Source organism: Mesoplodon bidens (assembly GCF_964165515.1).
Source record: "Mesoplodon bidens genome assembly, chromosome: 10".
NCBI classification, from domain to species: Eukaryota; Metazoa; Chordata; class Mammalia; order Artiodactyla; family Ziphiidae; genus Mesoplodon; species Mesoplodon bidens.
In genome coordinates, this window is record NC_138172.1 from 51,498,637 (window position 1) to 51,519,013 (window position 20,377).

The 20,377-nt window shown below is 36.9% G+C and overlaps 1 protein-coding gene across 1 annotated transcript in view; it reads right to left on the reverse strand.

Moving 5' to 3' along the window:
• Positions 1-20,377, reverse strand: part of PDCD6IP (programmed cell death 6 interacting protein) — a 62,604-nt gene that overhangs the window by 32,067 nt on the left and 10,160 nt on the right. The window contains exons 2-7 of the mRNA XM_081245125.1: positions 18,001-18,055; positions 16,450-16,519; positions 9,599-9,726; positions 6,966-7,119; positions 5,694-5,794; positions 3,307-3,423 (exon numbers count right to left, since the gene is read on the reverse strand). Coding sequence (XP_081101251.1) covers positions 3,307-3,423; positions 5,694-5,794; positions 6,966-7,119; positions 9,599-9,726; positions 16,450-16,519; positions 18,001-18,055 — 625 coding nt within the window. The remainder of the gene's footprint in view (positions 1-3,306; positions 3,424-5,693; positions 5,795-6,965; positions 7,120-9,598; positions 9,727-16,449; positions 16,520-18,000; positions 18,056-20,377) is intronic.

Genomic DNA, 20,377 nt, shown 5'->3' on the forward strand with positions numbered 1-20,377 from the left:
GAAATCAGTGTAAGAAACATACAAAACAAGAAAAAGTGAGGACAATTCAACATGGCAGTTGGGGAGTAGAGGTCATTACAAATTAAAAATTCATGAGACCTATCAACCAAATGCAACATGAGGACCATGTATGAATCCTCATTTGAACAAACCAACTGCAAAAACACATTTTAGAAAAAAATCAGAGAAAGCTAAACTATGTTTGGATACTATTAGATTACTAGAATTAATTATTAATTAGTATTAATTGTGCTAGATAGGATGACATTGTGGTTTTAATTTTTTTAAGACTTACATATACTCAAGTAACTTAAGGATGAAATGATACATAAGACAGCTGAAAATACTCCAAAAAAATAAGAGGGGAAGGGGAAACATGAAACGCAAAGCAAAATACTGATAATCACTGAAGCTGGGTAATGGATATTTGATAATTCTTACTTTTATATATATATATTTTTTTGAAATTTTCCATAGTAAATACTTAAATAAAAGTCATACAGAAGCATAAACAATCTCCTTAATATCTACAAGCTACTATCATAACAAAGAAAAAAACAATACTTTCACAAAATCAGTTTTATCATCTCATTAGGTCCCTCATTAATGAATTAAATAAATTCTGGTATGTATTCATTCTATCTGAGTCACATTTTTTTTTATCTATATAGAGTCATCCCTCAGTATCCGTGGGGGATTTGTTCCAGGATCTGCCACAGACACCAAAATCCAAATTCTCAAGTCCCACAGCTGGCCCTCTGTACCCTCAGACTCTGCATCTGCAGATTAAACATAGTACACGACCAGCATTTGGTTGAATCCATAAATTCAGGACGTGAAGATACGGACAGCCAAATATTTATTCATTGAAATAAACCTGCATATAAGTGGACTTGGACAATTCAAGCCTGTGTTGTTCAAGGGTCAACTGTATTTTTATGTCTTTTTGAAGATCGTACCTTGGCAGCTTTAGAGACTCCACCAGGATGATCAAGTGGACCCACCTTCGGGAGCCAAATGAACTGCACTGTCCAATAAGCACACTTCATGAGCTGTGTAAGTCCAGGGACAACTTTTCTTGGCCCCAGAAGTGAATCACAAGCAACAATTTGCCCTTTGTTATTTTACCTACTGTTGTGATATTCCTGATTCTTGTGATTTTGTTTTTATTTCTGGTTTGTTCGTGACTAATAAGCTTTTCCCCATTATTGTTAACAATGATTGCAAAGCTGACTGAATGGTGCAACCATCAGATACATGGGGCAGAAGGAGAGACTATGGAGAATATGACTTGCTGGTCATCTTTTTTGTCTGTTTTGTGCTGTTTACCTATTTCTGAGCTCAAATCAAGTAGAAAAATATCTCATACTTAATGGAAAGAGGAACAGCCCTTGGAGATATGAATCAGTAAGTGTTTGTGTTCTATATGTTAACTTCTGACCTATGACTAAAGGTGTAAAACTCAAGTTATAAACTCTTGTGTGTCTATAACTGAAAAACGTCTTCATCTCTTGTTATGTGAGCTTGAAAGTTTCCTTTTTCCAGAGGGGTTTTAAAAATTAGATTAAAATTTCAAAAGAGGCTCTTATATAACTGGTTTATAGAGAATAAAGGCTTATTTGAATATAATAGTCCCAGAATTCCCCCCAAATAAAAAAGCTAAACTTCTGTAAAACAAACAGCAGTGCTCATCACCCAGTCATTATCCACTGCAGTGGCCGACCAACACTGCTCCTTGAGAGAGGAATTCAGGATGAAAAACAAGATGAGGCACTCTGTGCTTTCGAAAAACAGGCCCCTTAGACAGTTAGATGCATATCTCAGGAAGAATTTTAATGAACCCAGATTCCCACATCTTCCCATACATAGAAAAGCACTAAAATCATTAACTTGAGATATCTGTTCTTTGTGACTAGCAGTAATGTTACTGAGATGTAAGCCTGACCAACTGTACATATTCCTTAGCCAAAATCATATATAAGCTGGTTTCTCCCCTACCTCTTCAGAGTGGTTCCCCAGAGCTACTGAGAGGCTGTCTCCCAGGCCACAGTCCTCAGTAAAGTCCCTGAATAAAACTTAAACTCCAACTCTTATGTTGTGTGTTCTTCTTTCAGTCAAAACTCCTAATACTCCTAATACTTTAAATATGCTACCCTGAAAAAAATCTCTCCCCCAGAAACCCCTTTCTCAGAAGCATTTTCATATAATGCTTTCATATGATGCTAAGTTATTACAATCAAAGTGAATCCCTGGAAAAATAAAATGTTTGATAATCTGAGTGTGCCCATCTCTGATTTTGTCAGTGTGGAGGCGTGGAGCACAATACAAGCATACATTTTATTTTTTATAAAACTTGGGTTTCTTTTCTCATGAAAAGACTAATTAAACTGAACTTCCTAAATAAGACTTGCATAGTATCTTCTAATACCAGTCCATATTTAAATTTCCTTAACAGTCCTCTTCCTACCCTCTGCTTACCAACCCTCAAAATACAAAAAACTCATGTAAACAGCCCTTGCCCCTGCTGCAAAGTTGCCCCAGATGTCATATCAAGTTTCTCACACACCCAGTGCTGATACAACAGCACAGAAGGTACTCTGCTGATTACCAGATCTATTTATGTATCTATTACCACTGTCCTTTTCAAGCTGTGGAATTGCAATGACCCAATTTAGACCAAGGCTAGGCCACAAGTTAAGTACTCCACATCCTTTCTGGAGCATATAATTAATTTAGAATATTTTATATTAAAATAAACATGGATAAATAAAAGAAAACTGAATACAAATTTTGCATGAAATTTTTAGATAAAATATGAGACTTCAAAAAGCACATGGTAGGTATAGCCTAGAAAATAAAAACAATCACCTGACTCTGTTGACAGGGGAAATGAGTGGGAAAGGTTTTTACGAGCAAACTTGGGAATCTCACTAAAAAAAAAGAGAAGTCCGGGCTTCCCTGGTGGCGCAGTGGTTGGGAATCTGCCTGCCAATGCAGGGGACATGGGTTCAAGCCCTGGTCTGGGAAGATCCCACATGCCGCGGAGCAACTAAGCCCGTGAGCCACAACTACTAAGCCTGCGCACCTGGAGCCCGTGCTCCGCAACGGGAGAGGCCGTGACAGTGAGAGGCCCGTGCACCGCGATGAAGAGTGGCCCCCGCTCGCCTCAACTGGAGAAAGCCCTCGCACAGAAACGAAGACCCAACACGGCCCAAAATAAATAAATAAATTTATTTATTTATTTGTTTAAAAAACAAAAAAGAGAGAAATCCAAGTTACTTAAATATTTATTTCTAAGAAACTCACCTGTAACCTTGCAATCTCTTCTCCAAATTTCTTCTGCTGTTTTGCCAGGATAGACTGGTGGTACTCAGCATAGGCCTGCATGATACAGTGCTTTGCAGCCAAGACAGGGAACACCTCCTGGAAATAAAAATACTGACCAGGGGAGAGTCCAACCACACAAACCACCACAGACAACATGGGATGCAGGAAGAAAAAGGAAAAGGAGACAGAAATTAGAATCACCCCATTAATGGTTTAGAGATAGGTTAGTCAGGTGTAAACAGAGAAGACCACATGATTTTGCATGGACTGGATTCAATGAATTCAGGTTTTTTCTTCCAATTAGAATTAAGGTTTGGGTTCTTTTCTTTTTTAACTGTTAAATGAAGCCAATTAAGCTTTTACAATTCACTTTAATTGAGCCATGAAGTCAACATTTTGTTTACAAAGAAGAAAGGAAAGCATGCATTAGAAAGAGAAGTAGAATGGACATTCACAGAGGAATACCAAGCACAGGGCTTTAGAAGCTTTCTTGTGAGCCCTTACCCAGCCCTTAAGAGTTAACTAAACCACCATTACTCACATATACTAATGAAATTGCTCTATAGCTGACTGTTTCAACATGTTTAAAAGACAAAAGACAGTAAAGTAAGTTCCCTCTTAAATTCATGTCCTAAGAGACTTTTTTAATAAAGATGATTTTTAGCCATATAAAAATCACTCAGTATCACAGAACTCAAAAACACATAGCAAACAGACAAATGCACTAAGCTAATGACTAATATGATAAAGTGCTATTTTGCCCTAATTTGTTTTGAAAAAAATTCCAGTCAAAATTAATTTTAGAAGATCCAAAAACATGAACCAAAAAAGCAGTAGAGGATCTTCTAAAATGTCAAATCCTAGCCTATAACCTCATTGTTTTTAGGAAGTACATGCCATATAATATCCAAGAAATATACTAGACAATCACTGTCTAGACAAAAAAATAAGAGAATCAAAAACTGAATTACTACCTTGTGAGCTTTCCTGTCTCCCAGTGAATAATTTCCTAGCTTCCTGGGTCACTACTTGCAGATATTCCAGTTTTATAACTAGAATATGAAAATAACTTATGAGCTTTATTAGTAAAAAGGCAAAAAAATAAAAGACATCTAAATCTCAAACTGCACTCATGCCAGTTCTCAAGGTAAGTCTGGAGCAACTTGGTACTTAAACAGGAGATTTTCAAGGAATACCAGGATTGGTGCAGAGGTAGTTTCCAAGTCTTTGTAGGTGACATTCTTCTCTCCGGGACAGGACTGAACTAATGGCCCAACAGGATGTAACGGTACACTGTGCAGTTGATCATGAGGTCTTCCAGATGAAAAAAAGGTGAGAGGAGATCCCAAGTCTCTTTTTAAGAGCAACACTATTACTACCCAAGAGTCCTGGGCAAATTTCTACTGATCTCTTGGTGAATTTTAAATCTCCAGGAATCTTCAAATTCCCTAGTGCTCATATTCTGACTAATGTGTTGATGTACTTACATGCTTTTTTATTTCACCACAAAATTGTCTGCAATTTCATAATTTATAAAGATTCCTGAATGACTTATAAATCAATAAATTTCCCTACAAAAGAGCATGTAACAAATATCATTTGCTATCATACAGACAAAACTAATTCCTTGAACATTTCTGAAAGAAAGCAGTTGAATCATACTACATTTCAGTCTGTAAGTTTCCATTTTTAAGCATTCTGAATTTACGTCTTAGTCTAATCATCTCCTTTGTCATTTACAAATGATCATCACTGACTAGTCTCTTCAAATGCCACTTCAGAAAGGTTTATATTAAAACAATTAATACTTCCTGTGATATATGGTTTTAGATGGTTGTTTTCCTTAGCTGTCCAATAGCAGCCCAATTTTCTAGCCCTGTTGGCAAAACTTAATTCTAATCAAAGTACTGGATGAATTTGTTAAGGTTTCCTTTTCCTTTTGTCTTTATGTCTGTTTTTGCGCTTTAAGATTCATCTTTAAGAAAACAGGACAATAATTAAAAGGGTGAATAATCAACATGCTCAAGTACTCATGCTGTACCAAATAACCAGTGATTCAAAACTATACAATGCCCTGATCTGACAAAATTACTGGAGACAGGTGTTCAAAATTTTCCAGCAAGAGTTTTAGCTTGGAAAAACAAGTTTAGTAAAGAGTGGAAGCAAAGGCATCCCCTAAATATGAAAGAGAATTTGTCATGCATCTTAAATAAAAAACTGTTTCTACAAATATGCTCTTCAAATGCCTCTCCTTAAATTTCAAATTTCTTTATAAAACATAATTTTTAATTTGCTTCTTATACACAAAAATGTCCAAATATTTCTACATGCAAAACAACCAAGTATTTACAAAAACAATAACTGACCTTGGGGAGAGTATCTTTGTACTGACACTGTTTAAAAGCATCACCAAAATAATCTGCAGCCTGATTAGCCAATTTAGCTATGATAGCATCTTTCATTTTATCTGGAATAAAATATTAAATTGACCATTACAATGAAAATAAATATAAAGTAATCTGATATATCGTAATAACTCAGTATAGACATTGAGATCACAAGTTTGTACATTTGTCTTAAAAAATTCTTATTGATGAAATCAATTCTTCGGCATACAACTTAATTATTCCACAGGCAGATCCAAAGAGTCAGAATAGATCAGCAGTTGCTAGAAGCTGGGGGAAAAGGGGAATGGAGAGTGACTGACAGTGGGTATGGGGTTTCTTTTGGGGGTAATGATAACGTTCTAAAATAAGATAGTGGTAATTGTTGCAAAACTCTGAATACACTGAAAACTGATGAATTGTATACTTTAAAAGGGTAAATTTTATTGTTTATGAATTCTACCTCAATATAAGCTGTTATTTTAAAAGAAAAACTTTTCCAGTTCATTTAGCTTCCACCTGATGGACTGCTCCCTTATTTTCAATTTCTCTGTACTTACATATTCAGTCTTATTCTAAGCTCTCATACTAACTCACATGCCTTAAAAGAATTGCTCTTATTCCCTCATTCACAGGACCAGGGACTCTGCCTGGATGGCTCCTTCTTATCAGTTAAGTCTGGTTTAAACAAGACCTCCTCAAAGAAACTCTTCTTGAATGATGAATCTAAAATAGCATGACTCCCCCTACATACTTAGCCAACGGCCAGACCACCAGTCATTATCACATCTTATTTTCTTCATAGCAATTATCTCTCTCTAAAATTACCTTGGCTACTTAATTTATCACCTCCCCCAAAATAAATTGTAAGCTTCCAGAAAACAGAAATCTTGTTTGTCTGCTAACTCTATCTAGAGCCTATCACAGGAATTGGCACACAGTTGTACCCAATACTTATTTGCTGAATGAACGAATTTTTGACATATTACAAACCTATATAAATACTATTCTAGAGTTCAGTGTTTTAAGACAGTAATTATATATTTCACAAAAGACTTCAAACACAGCCTACATTCTTAAATATGCATTGGTACCACCTTAAGGTCAGAAAAGGAAAGCTGAAAATTTTCAATAATCCGTGGGTCAAATTCAAAGATGAAAGTTCTGTGTTGAACATATTACAATCACCTTCTTATTTTAAAAGCCTGTCACTTCTTTTCACATGCAACAAAATATAGGACAAACTGGAATTACCTCTTGTGGCTTTTAAAAAAAATACTTCTTGGGCCTGTGCCAGCATGATAAGACTGAGAGTCCCAACGGTATCTGGAGATATGTCCACAGTAGGCTCTCTATTCAAGGCCGATAAAACCGTCTCTTTAATATGCAAAAAGGCACCACTAGCAAACTAGAGGAAAGAAAAGAATTTCTTTTAAATCTGTAAGAATTGAGCAAGACAATTTTCTACTGCTACACACAAAACCACTTACATCTGACCTACAGACAATAAGGACAGTTTTCTAAAACACTATAGAATAACAAGAAATTTAACGTACATTAAAGTCAAGTGCAGTAACAAACAAAGTAAACTGATGGGACAAATTGATTAAACTTTTTAGAAATACTTCCTCAAAACTAACATGAGAACAAAGGCAGGGATAAAACATTATTAAAATGTTTTTAGTCCTGAAATGCTCTTGCTTTGGTCCCAAATTCATCTCTCAAATAATTAAACATGCCATACTTAGGGGAAACCTTAAATAGTACTGATACCTAGTCCTCTGAGGAACAGCATGACTATCCATTGCTACAGATTTTTTATTTGGCTTTCAGAGCTCCCTGCTGAAATGTTTCCCATCAGATTTTTCTTCTCAATTATATTTCGCTGAGGTTAACACTAAAATAACTTTGCTTTTATGAAATAAATAACCCTGGGAAAAAGAAAGGTGGCAGTCTGGGATTAAAAAGTGCTGGGGGGCACCTCCCTGGTAGTGCAGTAGATAAGACTCTGCACTCCCAATGCAGGGGGCCTGGGTTCGATCCCTAGTCAGGGAACTAGATCCCACATTCATGCCGTAACTAAGAGTTCACATGCCACAACTAAGGAGCCCATGTGACACAATGAAGGAGCCCTGGAGCCACAACTAACACCCAGTGCAACCAAACAAATAAATTTTTTTTTTTAAACATGCTGGGGGTTATGCAGCTACACTACACAGAGCTAACTCAAGGTTAACTGTACTGAAGTAAACATCAATGATTGCTGCAGTCATGAAGTATCATAAAACTAGAATGTCTCCAAGGAGTGATCAGCTGACTTGCTTAGTAAACTCACAGAATCACAGACTAGAACTGCAAGGGATCCAGTCTCTCATTCACAAATATAGACTGGAGACCTACAGAGTTCAAAGCACTTAGCCAAGGGCCCAGAGCTTCTTGGCAGCAAACAGCCCAGACAGGGATCTAGGATCTCTTTCCATCACAGTAGGGGATCCTGCTGTGAATCACAGAGGTGACTCACAGAATGGAACATATCCTCAGTAATTCAGAATGCCCTCTAAGATTTCACATGCCAACTAATGGAGTTACAATGAATGGAAAATTAAATAAAATTTTACTTCACTTTCACATTTTAAAATATTTGCCATTTATAGCCTCACAAAGGAAAGGTATATGCACCATGCTTGTCATCTGTGCCCATCTAAAATTGGGAGCATGTTGTGTGCTTAAAGTACATTTTCCTCTCTCTTTCTTAGAGCAGCATTCTTCACCTCTCTTCTAAACTTAAACAACGGGAAAGATCAAACTCCACCGCTGAGACAAGCAAATTCCAGAGCCATGAGGGACAGTATAAGAAGCATTTGGAATTCCATAAAATTTGGAATCAGAACACCTGAAACCCCAATCTACCACTTTATTAACACTTCTGTCCTTTAGTCTCCTTGTCTGTAAAATGAAAATGGCATTATATAACATGCATCAAAAAGTTTATGTGAACATCAACATACTCTGTAAATTATAAAGGAATATAAAACATGAAAACATAATTATAGGTATCACTTAACAATAATCACTTACTGTTTTTTAAATTGAAAAAAGAAAAGCTAAGTAAATAACATACTGCCACCAAATAATATGCCATATTAGTAAATGATTGTATCTAAAATCTAAATTTAGCTAACTTAAGAACATTACACATCTGACCACATTTAACTATGACCTCTCTACAAGCTCAGAGTTAAAAATTTCTTGTTAAGAGGTCTTAATTTTTGTGATACTGGTAAAAATTTTTAGTGTGTCTAAGAAAAATTACGTAAAAACAACATACAAATATTTTAAATGAGGTCATTTATTTAAAAGGGACTTGCCAAGGATTTCAACTCAAAACATTTAATCATTTGTTCTCCCAACATCTACTGAGCCTTTATTATGTGCCAGGCACTGTGCTAGGTGCTGGGTATACAATGGTGAGGAAAAACAGAGCTGGGTCCACAAGTAAGTAGTTTATCTAAGGGCTTCAAAAATATGTATCAGGGCTTCCCTGGTGGCGCAGTGGTTGAGAGTCCGCCTGCCGATGCAGGGGACACGGGTTCGTGCCCCTATCCCGGAAGATCCCACATGCTGCGGAGCGGCTGGGCCCGCGAGCCATGGCCGCGGAGCCTGTGTGTCCGGAGCCTGTGCTCCGCAACGGGAGAGGCCACAGCAGTGAGAGGCCCGCGTACAGCAAAAAAAAAAAAAAAAAAAAATGTATCAATTCATTAAAAAGTACATTATTTTTCAAGAAAGCATCTGTGTGTAAAGAAACATTTATAAACCTAAATGCAAATTATTTTCAATTTAATCCAACTTAGTGTTGATGGTTACGTAGTAACTACTGTTCTGCGTACCTGATAATGCTTAGCAGCAATTTTCAATCCTTCATCATTATCCAGGTTCTGTTCCGCTGCAATCTGGCTAGCTAAGGCTGCACAATTGAACAACACACAGCTCTTTTCATATCCTAGGCTTGCAAGAGCTGTAAAAAAATTGAGAAGGAAAAATTTATCAGATTATTTTTGTTCTAAAGAAAACGAATGTTTCAAAGAGAAATACTATGACCTCTATCCCACTGGCTCACACAAAAACAAGTTTCCAGACCTGTTTTCTGACCCATAATACCACTCCCATATTCCTAGCTGCCCTGCCAGGCATCTATTTCCACAACAATATTCTCATCACCTAAAACTCAAGGATCAATAAATTAATCTTTCCTTCCCTTTACGTCCACACTGCTATTAGTCAGATTCAAAATGAAAGTCATTCAAGTCATTTCAAATTCAATTAGAATAAATTCTTTCCATTTTTCCATCACCTCTCTCAAAATGATATCTTCCCATGATATTCAAACCAGTTCCTCACTACTACAAACCTATGCCAATGCAAGCACCTCCTAGCGTAAAGGAGACATGGAAGGCCAGCTAATACATCTCTCCGAGGTAGAGAAGATTATATGGTTAAAATACAGTTCTAACCAAGAATCTACACACCTCACATCCACTGGGATAGCTACTATCAAACAAAATGGAAAATAAGTTGTTGGCAGGCATGTGGTGAAATTAGGACCACTGTGTACTGTTAGTGGGAATGTAAAATGTTGCAACCATGTAGAAAACAGTATGGAGGTCCCTCAAAAAATAAGAAATAAAATTACTAGATAATCCAACAATTCCACTTCAAGGCATAAATCCAAAAGAACTGAAAGCAGGGTCTCAGTCTCAGAGATATTTGTACACCCATGTTTGTAACAGAATTATTCATAATAGCCAAAAGGTGGAAGTAACTCAAGTAAGTGTCCACTGATTCATGAACAGAAACAAAATGTGGTGTGCACTTATAATGGAATATTAGCCTTAAAAAGGAAGGAAATCGGGTCTCACGCTACAACATGGATGAACCTTGAGGACATTATACTAAGTGAAGCAAGCTAGTCACAAAAAGACAAACACTCTATGATCCCACCCATACGAGGTGTCTAAAGTAGGCAAACTCACAGAAACAGAAAGTAGAATGGTGGTTACCAAGTACCGGGGAAAGGGTGAAAAGGGGAGTTGTTGTTTAAAGGGTACAGAGTTTCAGATTTGCAAGAACAAAAAAGTTCTGGAGATCTGTTTCACAACAATGTGAATATACTTAACACCTCTGAACTGTACACTTAATATTGGTTAAGACAGGGAATTCTCTGGCGGTCCAGTGATTAGGACTCGGCGCTTTCACTGCTGGGGCTCAGGTTCGATCCCTGGTTGGGGAACTAAGATCCCGCAAGCCATGTGGTGCAGCCAAAAAAAAAAAAAAGAATTTTTAAAAATTGGTTAAGATAGTAAATTTTATGTTACAGGTTTTTTTTAACCACAAAAAAATCTTAAAAAAAGAACAAATTCAATCATAGTGACATTCAAGGTCTTACATAATGTGCCAGGTATTGAACACCAAGCAAAATAATCAGAAGGCTTCTTACAAAAAATACTGAACAAACCATTTAGGAAAATCAGAACAACACTACAGCTGTGTGTTTGTGCCACACAGCAGTGCCATAAAGTAAAACCCTCCTTGTTATGTAGCATTTTAGTAGTCTCCCTTGTAATTATGGTGGGCTTTTAGCTTGCCTCTAACCTAATTCTAGCCTCCTCACCATAAAGTAAAGCAGACATACACACCAGCTACTCTAACCTACTTTCTTAAATAAATGTATTAAAAATCTAGAATAACCAGGATATGAGTAGAACATGCAGCAAAGTAAAGATCAAGGTGAACTAAAAATTTGAGCCCAGAGTAAACAATTCCAATAACAGAAAACATCTCAAAGATCCACATTAACATCCTTAAAGAGATTCAAAGATGGTACATCCATACACAAGTACAGGATGTTATTTAAAAAAGAACAATCCATGAATAAGAAAAAGCCCCTGGAAATTAAAAACTTGATTGTTAAAAGTTTTTCAAAAGAAAGGTTAGAAAATATCTACGCAGCCCATAAAGAGAAAACAAAATGAAATGTGTAAAAGTTGTGAGTGAGTAGCTCAGAACAACTAATATCAGTTAATACAGCATTCTGAACAGAAGAGAGGAAAAAATGAAGAAATTATCGAAGAAATGTATGAAAATTTCTCAGGGCTGAAAGGAGATAATGAGTCTTCAAACTGAAAGGGCCAACAATAAAATGCCATACCCCAAATGAAAGCCAATTAGATCTTTTGAGATTTCTAACCATGAAGTATAAAGAGAAAATTGTAAAAATCTTCCCAAGAAAAAAGGATCAGGTCACCTACAAAAGAATACTCAGCAGATTTTTCATCAGTAACACTGGATAGTAAAAGGCAAGGGAGGGGCTTCCCTGGTGGCGCAGTGGTTGAGAGTCCGCCTGCCGATGCAGGGGACTCGGGTTCGTTCCCCGGTCCGGGAAGATCCCACATGCCGCGGAGAGGCTAGGCCCGAGAGCCATGGCTGCTGAGCCTGCGCGTCCGGAGCCTGTGCTCCGCAACGGGAGAGGCCACAACAGTGAGAGCCCCGCATACCGCAAAAAAAAAAAAAAAAAAAAGGCAAGGGAACAATGCCTTCAGGTTCTGAAGAAACATGATTCTAATTAATTCAACATATATTAAAGCCAGTATGGCTTAAAAAAAAGGAGAACAAGGTACTAAATGGGAAGCAATGATGTCAGGGAGGTAAGAGAGCCAACTCTGCTGTAAAGCTTTAGCTTTTACTCTGAGTGAGGCAAGAAGTCAACAGAGTTATGAACAGAGACACATTCAGCCCACCTGGTGGACAACAGACTGTGGGGAAGCAGCACTGGTGGAGGCCAGAGATTAGGACAGGTAGCTGCTGCAATAGGTGCGAGGGGTGATGGTGGCTCTGACCAGAATGGCACGAGCAGAGGTGCTGAGAAGTGACTGGATTTTTAATATCTTTCAAAAGAAAATCTGATAGGATTTGCTGATGAATTCACTGCATGTGGGGAATGAAGTGAAACAATGTCAAGAGTGACTCCAAGGTTTCTGACATAAGCAGAATTTCAAACCAAATTCATGTGAGGGCAAAATACAGACATTTCCACAAAGAAGAGATTCAGAAATTTGACCTTTTCTGAGAAAGTTACTTAACAGTATATTCCAGCAAAAGAGGAAGACACAATATCCAGAAAACAATGGCTCTAAACTAAGGGATAATAGCTATACAGCAGATTTAGACAGCAAACAGTCCAGATTCAAGCAAGAAAACAGACAAGGCCAAAGGGAACAGAAGAGTCACTCAGGAAAAGGTGAGTCCAGAGAGATAAATAAGACAGAGAGTTTGGAAAGTCTCGAGAATATGATAAAAGCACAGAATGTGTGTGGTGGTAGAACAATTAAAACTTCTAAAAACACACACACACGCACACAGAGCCATACAAGAAAGTCACAGTCTAAATATGAAGCAACTCATCCAGCATATATGACAGAGAGTCAGTGGACTTAAAGAATGAAATATATTCCGAGCAACAGATAAAAGTAAACTTTCTATATATAAGATATATATGCCAGCCTATTATATTTCCTATAAACATTATCATCCCAGGCTGTTGTCTGTCATTTTATTTTGACAATTTCTCACGTATAAGAGATTTTGTGAAAACTTTTTCTTGTAATTAAATCTTTTTCCTTTATGATTTCTTCTATCACATCTAAAGTTAAATCAGGGTTTTTTAAAATAAATGTTCAACTCTCCTTCCTTCAAAGAGCTCTTTTTTCTTTTTTTTTTTTTTTTCCTTTTTTGCGGTACGCAGGCCTCTCACCATTGTGGCTTCTCCTGCTGTGGAGCACAGGCTCCGGACGCGCAGGCTCAGTGGCCATGGCTCACGGGCCCAGCCGCTCCGCGGCATGTGGGATCTTCCTGGACCAGGGCACGAACCCGTGTCCCCCGCATCAGCAGGTGGACTCCCAACCACTGCGCCACCAGGGAAGCCCTCTTTTTTCTTAATATTGAACTTCATTCTTGTTTTTCTATCTGAGCTCTTTTTCATTAAGCTTTTCAAAATGACAACAGCTTGATTATAAATAAAAATAGTTGTTCTAAAATTCAAACAATTGTTTAAACACACACACACACAAAAGAAAATAAATTAAAAATCACTCAATATCCTCCCAGAGTTACCCACTAATTTTTGGTGAATATCTTGACAAATAAGTACATACATGTTCACATACCCAATTTTTCACAAATAGTACACTATACCATATTCAGGGTGCCTGGAATGGACAACTCCAGGGAGCAGCAATCACCCTGGTTTCTATACAAAAGGTGTTCCAAAGAGACCAGCTCTGGGGCCCCGAGTTACATCAATTTAAGGCAGCAGCTCTCACCTGTAACAGGCCTTTTATTGGATATTCAATGGACACAGATGTACTTGTCAACAAATATATATTTGCATTATCATTCTTAATATTCTAAATTACACAATATTCTAATGAATGGGCAGCCTGTGCTTTATTTAACCAAAACATTAGTGATGGACATTTAATTCCCAATATTTGCTACTAGAAATGCCTTGATGATCTACCTCCTGCTCTACTTATGCTCTTAATTTTTTGTGTGTCCAAATTCCTCTAGGACCTCAGTTCATCAACTTAACCTATCTCACTTAAGTGTCTCCTGGTTCTCCTGCTACCTGCTCCTTATTCTCAGCCAAACAACCTGCTTGTCACAACAGCACTAGAAGTCCTTTTCTTGACCTTGCCTCCCTCTCAGCATAACGTTCCCGTTGTCCCCAACTCTTTACTGTATATTTTCTGAAGTGAGCAACCCACACATGCTGCTTGCACTTCCTCACTTCCAGTCCACCCCTCGACGTGACGCAATCTGACTTCAGCATGCCCCAGTGACACTTTCTCTGCCATATCCAGTGAATTCTACAACCTTCTATTTCTTGACCTCCGCCACAATGACTCTGTCAATGACATTTCAACATCAGAGTCACCTGAAGGTATTTTCAAAGATATCAATTCCAGTGGCCCACCCTGGAATGTCCTCCTATCACATCTGGCATCCTGTATCTTTGTCTGTAAAGACATAATCTGTATTTCTAACATTCTCCCCAGGTAACTGTAATATGCAGCCAGATTTGGGAACCACTGCACACAATCTCTGAAACTCCTCCAGCATTCAATCCCATTGTCTCTATTTTACCCTGGTTCCTCTGAGATTTGAAAGTCTTTTCTCAACCTCATTCCCAGGAACCTCTTCTTCTCGTACCCCTGAACGTTGTACTCCCTAGCTTGGCTTTCATATTTTTCCCAATCTACAATCTACCAGAGGAGATAAATTTATTATCATTTAATGAAAATTGTTCCCAAATCTACATCTTGACCTCTTTTGAGCTTTAAATATATTATTTCTAAATGCCAAGGAGAAACTTCTACCCAGATATAACACAGGAAAGTCAAACTCAACCTGTCTATTGAAAGGAATAATTAGCCACAAGTCAAACCAAGTTACAAACCTTAGAGTCAAACATCAACTCCTACTCTTTCTTCTGACAGCCAGCCAGCAGATCCATCAGTTTTATCTCTGAACCCTCTCTCAAACCCATCTGTTCCTTGACCCACATACACTACACCTAGTCAAATCTCTTCATCTCTCACCAGTCTAACTGGTCTGTTTCTCTCTAGTCTCTGGACTTAGGCTTTCTGGAGTTATATCTGGCTTCATTAAATCTTTGCCATATGATCTTGGAAAGTCACTTAATCTTTGTAAACCAGTTTGTGCAACTGGTGATAACAGTGCCTTTCTTCATTGGGCTGAGAAGGAATTTACTAAGATAATATGTGTAAAGCCCCTTCCACAGTGCCCGGGTGCAATAAGCTATAAACATATAAGAGGGAAGAGCACAAATTCACAGTACACTTGCAGCTCTTCACAATCTACTCTCCAATGTCTTCACCCTCCATAAGCCCCAATTCACCTAAGGTTTCAAGCCTTAACAATAATTATATCAATATGTATTACATATAGTAACATACTATATGACATTGTTATATAATATTATATAGTATATATTCTATGATGCATACACATTATATATATGTATTTCATATGTAATATAATACTAATATTATTGATTGTAACTAATAGTTATTGAGCCTTGTTCTAAGGACTTTACACATATTCACTCATTTAATCCACAGAAGAACCCAATGAAATAAACAGTACTTCACAGTACTATTCCTCACTTCACAGAGGAGAAAGTTAACACACAGAAAGGTTAACGTGATGAGCTGGTAGATCAAAAAGCCTTGTGACTTTCAGTTATAATATTCTACCTGTAATGTTATTTTCTACCTGGAAAAACCAAATTCATCCTTCAAGGCCTCACTCAAACATCACTTGCATTCAAACAGGCAGAATTAACTACTTCCTCATCTATGCTCCCAGAAGTTTGTTCACAGACTAATATACTCTCTACAATATTTTAGAATGATAGCTACCTTCCCAACCTGACTGAGTACAACTATCTTATTCATTTTTAAAACTAGGACAGTGCCTGGCAAGGTGTAGGCTCTCTATAAATATTTGGAAATTTCATTAAAAGTTGAAGTTAAAAAGAAAATAAGACATAAAAATTTTTATTATTTACAAAGAGTCGTTAGGAGAGCAATTTTAGAAACCTAAAACAATACAAAGTATTTAGAACAAATTTCCTATCATTTTTTATTTAAAAATTACATACCCAATTTTACAGATCCTCCAAAAAGTGAACCTTTATCAAAAGCATCCTTCCAGGTAAATGTCAAGCAGATCTTGATAAAAAGAGGAAAAAAAGAAAAGAAGTTCATGTTACCTTCCTGGATCTCATTAAATATTAAGTCTCTTTCAAAGAAAAATCCAGTGAAGAAAAGGACAAAAGCTTCAACCCATCTAAAATACTATCTTCTCTAACCAACCAATTCTTTTTCCTTTTTGTGGACCATAAAATTTTCTTTTTTGAAAGTAAGATACTGGCACTAGGCTATTTCAAATGGTCATTCTGCCTCAGTAACTGAATACATATTGTCTTCTTCAAAAAATACAATCTTACTCATCTTTACAAACACACAATGGCTTGAACAGAACAGATACTTAATAAACGATCATCAAATAAGCCAAGAGAAGTAAAGGCAACGAAGTAAGCTCTACAGGTTTCCCAGAGGATAAAATTTAGAACTATTCCATTATGACAAAAGTAGGAGAATGGTTACCTTTCCAGGATAAAATGAGACAATATTTTATTTCTTGATCTGGGTGGTGGTTATACATATATATTCACTTTCTGAAGATTCAAGCTATACACATGATACTGTTCACTTTTATGTATGTATGTTGTACACGAATAAAAAGTTTACTTAATTAAAAACTGCATCTCACTCTACTCTAAAATATTCCACACATGAAGGTTAAAAAGAACTTAGCCTCTTTTAAATTATGTATTGCAATCCAATACAAAATTTTTCAATTCTAGATTAGAGAAATTTTCAATACACACAAAACTAGAGAGAATAACACAAGGAACTCCCATACACCCATCAGCAGTTTTAGCCTTTTGCCCTTCTTGGTTCATCTACCCTCACTTCCCAACCCCAACCCCACTACACATATATTTTTTCTCCTGGAATATTTTAAAGCAAATCTTACCATATTATTTGACTTGTAAAAACTTTAGTACAAGAATGTTTAAAGTATTTTGTACAAACTATTTTAAAATTTAGAAATGTCACACAAATTAACAAGTCTCCCAAATAAAACTGTAAGAAATCATCAGCATTTTCAATATCTAGCCTTTAAGAGAAAGTAAGATTGACATTCTTACAGTGTAACATCTAATCATAGTATCTGCAAAATCATATGCAAATATAACTTATGCAAATAATTTTTAAAGCACATAAAATGAGATTAGTACTTCCTGAATCATACAGTTTCCTTCTTTATTCTGTAAAAACCAAAGGAAAGGGCACCACAGATTATATTAGTCAAAAGATCCTATTGATTAAAAACTGCAAGAAAAAAAAATGCAGTCCAATGCACTAAATGAGCCCAGAAGTGACTAAGGAATGGCATGAATAGAATTTCCAAGAGACTCTTTACAATGGGCTTAAAAGTTTCTAATTTGTATTTTAAAAGTCTCATTAAAACCTAGGGATAGTGAAGAGGCACCATTTATTTTAATAAAATACCATGGGTAGGAGGAAATGAGTGATTTACCATTATCATATAATTTTAAAATAAATTAAAATTAATGACTTACCTGGTTTTCAGAAAATGGGAATTTGGGTTCAATGGAACAGATCTGATCATAGTATCTAAAAAACAAAGCAAATTTGTTTTTTTTTGTTTTTGTTTCCCTTGACTGAGGAGACATATTCAAAAAAGTATTACAAAGACTCATGTCAAACAGCGTACTATGTTTTCTTGCAGAAGTTTTATGGTTTCAAGTCTTACATTTAAAAGTCTTTAATCCATTTTGAATTTATTTTTGTGCATGGTGTGAGAAAGTAGTCCAGTTTTCCCAACACCATTTACTGAAGAGGCTGTCTTTTCCTTACTGCATAGGAGATTAAGAGGTATAAATGTTCTGTTGCAAAATAAATGAGTTACGAATATGGAATGTACGATGTGGGGAATATGGTCAATAATTATGTAATATCTTTGTATGGTGATAGATGGCAGCTAGACTTGTGGTGATTATTTTGAAATGTACCAAAATATCAAATCACTATGTTGTGTGACAGAAACTAACACAGTGTTGTAGGTCAATTATATTCCAAAAGCAAACACAGAAACAGAGATCAGATGTGTGGTTACCAGAGGTGGGGGGCTGAGGGGAGTGGGAACTAGATGAAGGCAGTCAAAAGGTACAAACTTCCAGTTACAAGATAAGTAAGTACTAGGGACTGTCAAGTGCAACATGTTATATATGTATAATGAACACTGCAGTGTGTTCTGTATGAAAGTTAAGAGAGTAAATCCTAAGAGTTCTCATCACAGGGAAAAGAAAATTTTTTCTATTTCTTTAATATTGTATCTATATGAGATGATGGATACTCACTAAACTTATTGTGGTCATCATTTCATGATGCATATAAGTCAAACCATTATGCTGTACACCTTAAACTTATACAGTGCTATGTGTCAATTATATCTCAATAAAACAGGAAGAAAAAAAGAACCTTAAAAAATAAATAATTAATTAATTAAATATAAAAATCGGTCAAAATTTTAAATTACCAAAGCTAAATATTACACACATTTATGTAAATACAACTGGAGTATACTAAAATTATACGTGTTAACTCTGAGTGGCCCACAAATCAGATTTCAATCAGCCATTTTAAAGTTAATTAACGTAGTCTTTTTTTTTTTTTGGTTGCACCGGGTCTTAGCTGCGGCATGCATGTGGGATCTAGTTCCCTGACCAGGGATCGAATCCAGGCCCCCTGCATTGGGAGCGCAGCACCTTATCCACTGCACCACCAGGGAAGTCTCATGCAGTCTTTTAATGTGTAAACCTGTATCTAAAATGCATGCAATGAAAAAACTGTCAAAAAAAACTCTTACCACCAAAGAAAAATACCTATCAACTATTACTGGCTAAAAGCAAACTAGTATCTGCCTGGATAACTAATGTATATCTTAAAATACTATTTCTTATTAAGATAACTTTATATCCATTGGGCAGATTAACACCTCTGGTAAACTACTGATTAAAAACAGGTTTACCAACTTTCCCATATGATTTGGGTATGTCCTCTCCTGTCCATCTCCACCACTGCTACACAGTCAACACTTCCACTCTCCCTTGAAAGTAAACTAATCCAAAAGTTCCCTAGCCAGTCGCCCTGTCTCCTCTTCTCCTTTCTCATTCTCCTCAATGTGTTCTCTACACAGCAGCCAGAATGATTATCAAACATGAGGGAGTCTTCCCCTATCAGGCTGACCTCTGAGCTAGCCAGGGGGTTGGGGGGGGCGGTGTCCAAGGCCAAGCTTTCTAACTGGCCTGTAATCTTTCTTCCTTCCCTTATCACCTCCCTGCTCCTGCACCCCCATCACCATGGCTCTTTGCAATTGTTATTTCTGAGGCCAAGTTTTCCAGAGGGGTGGGAGCAACATGTCAGAGATCAAGTTTGGGGCTGCCATGGCCACAAGTTTGGTTACATAGAGGAAGAATTGAGCAATTAGGTAAATACAATGAAGATAATGGGAGTCAGGCTTTTAACTACCAGAGAAAGGAGTTACAAACATGGGAAGGCGAACAGCTAGAAGAAACGCTGGCTTTGGATTGGAACTGGAGGTAACAGTGTGAACTCATTTTTTAATACAATGGAATACAGATACAAAAGAGGTATAAATGTGTGTGTGTATTTCCTAAGTGTATACGCTGAGAGGTCCTAGAAGCAATAATACCTAAGTAGCAATAAGCACACCTAGAGGCCAGATAAATAGTACAATGCATTAAACGGAGCCAGTCCTTAGAGAAATTGCTGGCTCCATGGCTGCAGCTGAGAAAATTCAAGCGCCAAGCCTAAAACATCTAGCTATGCTAGGAAGTTAAGGACTCAAAAAATGAGGATATGTCAGAAGAACACAGGAACTAGCTTTAAGCAGCTCCTACTAGCCAAGTCCAG